This window comes from Megalobrama amblycephala, linkage group LG14 (assembly GCF_018812025.1).
Source record: "Megalobrama amblycephala isolate DHTTF-2021 linkage group LG14, ASM1881202v1, whole genome shotgun sequence".
Taxonomy (NCBI): Eukaryota; Metazoa; Chordata; class Actinopteri; order Cypriniformes; family Xenocyprididae; genus Megalobrama; species Megalobrama amblycephala.
Window position 1 is genome coordinate 47,292,214 of NC_063057.1, and position 7,967 is coordinate 47,300,180.

General features: G+C 43.8%; 1 protein-coding gene across 1 annotated transcript; it reads left to right on the forward strand.

Annotated features, from left to right (window-relative positions):
• Positions 1 to 1,789, forward strand: LOC125245904. Its single transcript, XM_048156733.1, has 4 exons — positions 1 to 155; positions 287 to 547; positions 674 to 769; positions 1,186 to 1,789. The coding sequence occupies exons 1-4, from the start codon at positions 26 to 28 to the stop codon at positions 1,458 to 1,460; spliced, it is 762 nt and encodes a 253-aa protein (XP_048012690.1). The 5' UTR covers positions 1 to 25; the 3' UTR covers positions 1,461 to 1,789.
• Positions 1,790 to 7,967: the final 6,178 nt, after the last annotated feature.

The following is a 7,967-nucleotide window of genomic DNA, read 5'->3' on the forward strand; positions in this document are numbered from 1 at the left end:
GCCCGCCCGGAGTCACTCATTCAAAATGGAGGAACGACTGATATTATCAGTGAGCAGTCACCCTCTGATTTATGACACAAGTTCATACTTCTATAGAGACAGGAATAAAAAGGACCTCGCTTGGAAGAGTGTCAGTGAGGAGATTGGGCATCCTGGTAAGTTGTAAATACACATTTAATTTTTGAGTCACGTACACGTTTATCGACCCGCGGCCTTTCCGCCGTTTTTTACAACTACCCCCCCCCCCACAGCTACTTTTCGCTAACAAGATAATGTGTTTATTCAGAGGACGTGTGCAGGAAAAAATGGAAAAGCCTCAGGGACACGTACCTGAAGGAGAAGAGGAAGGAGATGGAGAAGAGGAGTGGGTCATCAGCAGGGTCAGTGAAGAAGTGGAAGTACTCACAGATCCTGGGATTCCTCGAGCCCTTCGTCACCCCACGGGAGACCACCAGTAACGTGGTGGGGGTCGAGGCCCAGGTCATAGAGTACAACCCCCCCAGGGACCAGGGAGAGGGAGAGGCGGAAGCAGGGGATACAGAAACAGGTGAGTTTTCCAATTAAGCCAATTTACACAAGCCAAGTCATTGTGTACAGATGAAGAGTATAATGTAATATCTCTATGACTATTGTTACCAACGTGTTGTATTAACATATAGTATTGTCTTGACAGAGCCTACAGATAATGAAGAGGCTGATCCTAGATCCCCTGCCGCTTCTCCTGTCTCCCTAGTCCCTGGTCCTTCACCCCCTGCTGCTGCACCCACAGGTGTGTGAAGGCAATAGTACAAACAATATCTGAACATGTTACGTGCAGAAAACACCAGTACAGTATCCACTCATAGCTTTAACATTCACAAACAATTTGTGAATTAGTCCCTTTACTAATAATCATTGTATTTGTAAATGCAGACTCAATTCTATTGCAATGTATGCCACCAATCATCTGCATACATACTTTTTAACTACTGTTCCTTTACATGTTTATCTTCCTAATGTGTATATGTCTGAAGTATAACTTTAATTATGTAAAATATGTCAAAGCAAGTTCAAAACAATTTCACACTTGTATTTAAGCACTGGCTATGTATGTCACTCACTCCCAATATCGAGACAATTTTGTTATTTCAATTATCATCTTTCTGTCTTCTCATTGCACTTTGTGTTGTATTTTTGATTTCACAGGCCAACAGAGGAGGAGAGGCACCCGGCGTCCCCGTGATGGTCCGTCGGAGGTGGAGCAGGCGCTGCTTGAGCTCCTGAGGCGTCCTCCACCACCACCACCACCACTACCACCACAGTCTGCCGATGAACACTTCCTCCTCAGCCTTCTGCCTTTTCTGCAGAGCATGCCGCCTCATACTAAAGAAATGATAAAATTTAAAATGTACAAATTGGCGATGGAAAACAGCACCGTTGTGCTAAATTTGGAACAATTGGACCCCCACAGCCCACAGTAGGCTTTAAAAAAAATGAGGCAGCAGGCTCTGCAGGAAACGCAGAATGCCCTCCTTCCTCTTCTCCTACATTTTGTTCCCTGAGGCTCTTCCACGTTCCAAGCGAGGTCCTTTTTATTGCTGTCTCTGTATGTAAATAGTTTGTACATGATGTATTTTTTTAAGTTTATATTCCAATTATTTTATGTTTGGCCTGAATAAATTATTTTGAAATATGGCTAAATGCCTGGTGTGGTTCTAATGCACAACAAAGCAAGTGTTTTATCACATAAAAACTTGATTTCAATATATGACACATATTCATTTTGTATTGAATGCTATTTATTCCATATGTAAATCTTGATTATATGAAACATGTATTATAATGAAAAGACAACCAACATACTTTAGTGTGTCTGGACAGTGTTGTGTGAGGAAAACAAAGAAATCACGGGACAGGTTAATTACTTTTGGAGGTTGGCTCCATTTATCATCAAAACAAAAATAAATGACAGATTATTTTACAGTAATAACCTGAACAAAAAAACGGCACAGACCTATAGAATTATTATACATCAAATGAGGAGTGACCTTGTTCAGCTATGTTAACTATGAATGTTTTTATCATTTTACCTGCTTTTATCATTTTACCTTATATACTAACGTGGAAAACCTACCATTTGAAAAAGTTAATGACTCAGGGTCTAAAATTATTAAATGTGCATTGTTGTGGTGGACCTGACAGCCTGGAACTGGGCCAGCAGGAGTAGAGCAGACAGATAGACCAGACACAGTGCAGCCATGACCTGCAAACAGAGAGGAGGCAGAACAAAACAACATACAAACCAATAATCTTACATAGAACATATTGCATTTAATCTTAAAAAATATATATATTTTATATATATATATATATATATATATATATATATATATATATATATGTGTGTGTGTGTGTATATTAGTAATAAGGGTAAAACTGTTTTAAGATAGTCATGCTCTTTATAGGTTTGTGGGTGGCTCTTAAAAGAGCCGTTGTGGGGAAGTCATGAGTAGGACTTCAAACACTACTCTGTCGGCTGCCATGCTACTGCTCCCTCTGCCGAGAAGTGTGCCATGAAGACATCCCTCACCCGGACTGCCTCTCTGGAGGAGTAGTTTGCTGCAACCCAACCCAGACCTGGCAGCGGCTCCTCTCCAGCTTGTCCCCCGCCCCTCACAGCAGGTGCCTCTCTCCCCTCCGAACACCTCATGAAGTTGTGGAGAACACATGTCGCCTTCACACACTTCTCCGCAACTTCAGGGTGGACCTCGATGAGCCGCCGGTACATCCTCCACTGTGAGGAGAGGATGCCAAAGGCGTTCTCCACCACCAGCCGGGCTCTGGAGAGACGGTAATTGAAGACACGCCTCTCTGGAGGAAGGGTGCATCCAGGGAAGGGCCGCATGAGGTTCCTCCACAGCGGGAACGCCTCATCAGCGACGAAGACATGGGGCTGGGGTCCTCTTTCTTCAGCACCAGGTAGAGGCTGGTCAGGAGGCAGATGAAGTGTGCCAGCCCGGAGAGCCTGTCCAAAGGCGGAGTTCGCCAGAATCCCACCGTCACTGGTCCTGCCGTACCCCCCAACATCGATCACCCGGAAGCGATACTGTAACGAGGTCAGTAGATGTGGGAAGAAGGAGGCGGGAACCGGCGAACGTTCAACAAAAGTTTAATTCAAAATAAGCAAAGAACAAAACGAAAGTAATGCCGGCAGACCCTCGCGGACGTCTGCCGGCCACACAAACATAATAACACATAAAATAAAGTCCAGGCCTGGTCCTCTCTCGTCCTTCACGGACGTCGCTCCTCCTTTTATGCCTCCGGAGCTCCTTCGTGAGAGACTCGAGGCCGGCGCGCCTCGCAGGTGATGCTCATTATCACTCGCGCCACCGGCCTCGCGCCGTTCCCTCACGGCTCTCGCCCGCCCTGGTCGCCACAGATACTTTGCATCCACAACTGCTAGGAGAACGATGGAGAAGGTTCCCTTGTAATTGTGGAACTGGGATCCTGAGTTGGGGGGTGCCTTCATCACCACATGCTTCCCATCCACCGCTCCACAGCACAGAGGGAAGTTCCACCGCTCCTGGAATCCCTCTGCGATGGACCTCCAGTCATCAGTGGTGGGCACAGCCATGTAGTCCTCCACAAGGCAGTCCCAGATGGCAGTCACTACCTGGGGGACGATCTGGCACACCGTGGAGACACCAACCCTGTAGCTGGACGCTATGGTCCTGAATGAGTCCCCAGTGGCAAGAAACCTAGAAAACATTGTTATAAATATTATTATAATGTTATTATAATAATATATTATTATTATAATATTAGAATATTATTATAAGTACACTGCAATAGTACCACTTTAATGAATTTAAAGGAAGCCTAAATCACAAATTAACAAGGATTAAAATGTGACTGAAAAAACAGGTCTAAACCAGGACAAAAGTAGGACTCAACCAGGTCTAAACCACGATTATACCAGAACAAAATCAGGTCTAAATAAAATTAAATCAGGACTTAAAATACAAAGACCTACTGAGTATCACTAGAAAGAGCACCAACAGTGGTATCCGTAGCTTGAGAAACATTGATAGCATAGCGTATTTTAGCATACTGTATTTAATATATATAATATACTGCATTTAAAATACATACACATTTACTAACCGAAGACAGATGGACAGGCGCTCCGCAGCTGGGATAGAGCGCCTGTAGTTGGTGTCCTGGAGGGTGATCCTCGCTCCGACGCGGGACAACAGGTCATCAAATTGGGCGCGAGACAGGCGTAAGTACCGCTGAAAGCGGCCGTCATCCAGGCGCAGCTCCTGGAGCAAATGATGATACTCGCCAAACTGGGAACGCCTCCGGAGGGTCTGGTGGACCCAAGTACGGAGACGCTGACCCCTACGCCGCTGTTCTGCTCTCCAGAGCAAATACAAAGTGGTAGCTCTCTCGATGAACGCACGATCAACATCAGCCATCTTGCAAACAGACAACCGCCTAGCACTTGCCCCTCCCACAAGAAGCGGATTTCGCCTCGGACGCGCGTCAATTTAGCTTCAAACGCTTGTTTTTTACGCGCGTCTATTTTGCTCTAGACGCGCGAATGCATTCAAAATGTTCAAGCGGCAAACTAGATGCGGTAGACGCAAATTTGACGCTCTATTCGCGTTTGGTGTGAACACAGCATAACAGGGTCTAATGCCAGTATGGATGAAGATCTTCAACTCTATAGCAACGACACGTTCATTCGATGCATCAGAAGAGCAGCCCCAATGACAGTGGTCTGGAAGAAAACATCAACATCACAGAAGGATCTTTTGTTCAATTTGAATGCAATCCATTTAAAAAAAGAACTGTCCTGGGTGTGGAGAGCAGGGTTTGACAAACTACGCACAAGTCTCCTTTTGCAAAGAGCCATGCAAGTGGATCGATGTAAAAGCCAACACCAACCCAACAAGCTACGGAACGGATGAAAGATTCAGAATGGTCAAGAACAACAGATATGGTAACAACAGAGACGGTATGACAGTTTCATTAGCAGCTGTGAGACTCTCAGATCAAGGCAAGTACTTTTGTGGTATTGACAGAGTGGGAAAAGACTGGTATGAGGCATTCAGTATTGTTGTAAACTAACCAGAGCCAGTGAAACCACTTATTGAACCTGCTTTCGAACCAGTGACTAGAGAAGAGATGACGTGGACGGGGAGTGACGGAGCAGGAAGGGGGGAGCGAATGAAGGAGTGCAGAAAGCTATGATGAAATGCCAAGGGAACAAAGCATGCACTCTAGCTCTGTTACAAAAGGAGGAACTAGAGATAAACACAAGCTGCTGGCTCTGTCTGCAAATGACTCATGACTGGGAGGCTACCGTGAAAGACACCACCTGTTTGATTCCATTGCAAATGACTGAAGTGTTAAGGACTGCAGCAGACATAGACGAGGGGAGACTGCCGACAGAGTTCCCTGCACCTGTTTGTACGACCAAGTATGTGCACAGCAAACCAGACATACCGATTCCACCGTTGAGAGTGACCCACAAGCTATGGGATTACTATCCTGCCATGATTCAAAACTGAAAATAAAGTTCTGAAAGGTTGAAACTAAGTGTTCGAAAACTCAAAATCTTACCAAAAAAAGTTCTGCAAGATCGAAAAATAAGATGTGCAAGCTTGCAAAAATGTAAAAAAATAAAAATATCTCTGCAAACATTGAGTTTTGCAGGCTTGCAATGTGGTAAAAAAAAATAAAATCTCTGCAAACATAATTTTGTTTTTGAGTTTTCCTTCTTCAGAAGTGCAACACTCTTTTTTTTTTTTTTACAGTGTTGTGCAATCATTTTTTCAGAGTTTTGAATTTGTCACTGTTCTCCCAGTCTATAGTTTGTTTTCCAGATTTGAAACCTTGTAAATAGTGATCTGAAAACTGGTGTGCGAATAGGTGAAAAAAAGTTTTTAAACTCTGAAAACTGAGGTTCGAAAGGGCGAAACTTATTACATTACATTACATTACATTTGCACTCCTATTGCAGACTATTTTTTTCAGAGCCGAGTTTACAACACCCACTTTGCGGAGATACGCCCACAAAGTTGCGAGCTTGCGACTCACGTGATTTGTGGCAGCGTTGTCACGCAGCTCTGCTCTGAAACTCTGAAACTCAGACTGAGCGAAAATGAAGCTTCGCAACCTCGCAACTTAAAAAAAAAAAGCCTGGAGGGAGGGCCTTCTGCTCTTGGCCAATGCTTTGCTGTCTGCTGACGTACAGTCCAATCACAAGTCGTATTTACTGGAAAGGTGGGATTGACCGACTGCTCCACCAATGACGAAAGCGCACAGGATACGCAAACAGAGGATGCACGGATCTCTGGCCACAAGGCGGTCCCGTCTAGAGCTGCAAAAACCGCGTCCATGGCTGGGAGAGAGGTGAAAAACTTTGTTAACAGTACCATGTTGTAACCATTAACTTTAGCTAACTAAAAAGCTAGCTAATACCTGTGAACTTATTAGCATGCTTGTGATCATCTCTGTAGTCACTAGCTAACTGAGGCTGTGTTCGAAACTTTAAAGTAAAGTTATGGTGAATTTTCCCGGGCAGATTCATCACTCTTCCTGACCATGCCTAACGTTAACCCTCAACATGCCATAGTGAAATGTTCATTTTCATTCATTTGGGTTTCGTGGGGTGAAATAATAGCCTACATTTGCTGCCGATGTATGCATATACATTTAAAATTATGATGTTGAAAGACACTATTGGTAAAAGTGACAACTTCTAAGTTTGATGTCAATCACAATATAAAAATGTAGGTAGAATCTTGAAGGTTTGAGCTGTTTGGAAACTGCATACAAAATTATAGGCTATGCTATGCATTTCATGTATAGATCTTTTGGCATTGTTCTGTATTTGCAAGTTTAGTGTTGTTTCTGTGACTTTCTTGGAGTGTTAATTTCTAATTAATTTCCCTTTTATTGCCAGGGTGTCCTTCGGGAGGAGTTACTTGAGCGGCTGCGGTCTAGAGTGCAGCAAGCACTTTCAAGACAACCTGTCGATTTGGACTTCCTCGAGTTTGTCTGCAACAATGAATTAATTTTAATTCAGTCTTTTGCTGATCAGATACACATTGGCACTGAAATTTTGCAGCAGTTAAACCATTTGTTGGAGCTGGTCCAAGCTGCAGTTGAAAACAATCCAGCTGTGTCACATTTAGACACAGCTGTGGGATTAAGAGGAGGACCCAGGCTGATTATACAGAGAGATCAGTTGCATTACTTACTAGAAGCACAATTCTCAGTACCCTGTATAGCTCAGTTGTTAGGGGTATCACAACGCACTATATTCCGTAGGATGGAGGAATATGGACTAAGTGTGACAAGATGCTACAGCACCATGACTGACTCAGAACTTGATAACATGGTGAGAGCTATAAAAACCCAGATGCCCAATGCAGGGTACAGAAATGTGAAGGGACAGCTCATGGCAATGGGTAGCTGTGTGCAGTGGAAGAGGATAAAGGCATTGATGCATCGTGTGGATGCCGCTGGAGTTCTTTCCCGACTTGCACAACTTGGCTGCACTGTGCGAAGGTCATACTCAGTTCGAGGTCCCCTTGCACTGGTACATGTTGACACCAATCATAAACTTATCAGGTATGTTTTAGGTATGTTTTTATGTATTTTAAGCTAACTTTATCCTTGCTAAGGTGTTATGTAAATCAGTGGTTTTAAACTCAGGTCCTTGGGGGCCCTCTGACCTCCAGGAAGTTGAGGTTCACAGGCTAATTCCCTGGGTGTGATACGAGTCCACAATAGTGTATTTGTATCTCTCTGTTCACCTCCATAGTATCCAACCCAATTTTACACCAAAGTTACAACTTTATTTAAAGCATGCAAGGCAGTGATCGGTGTGACATGGTAATTATCAGTCAATAATGTTCTTTTTGTTTGTTTTTTTGTTTTGTATTACTTTTTGTTCATAGGTACAACCTGATAAT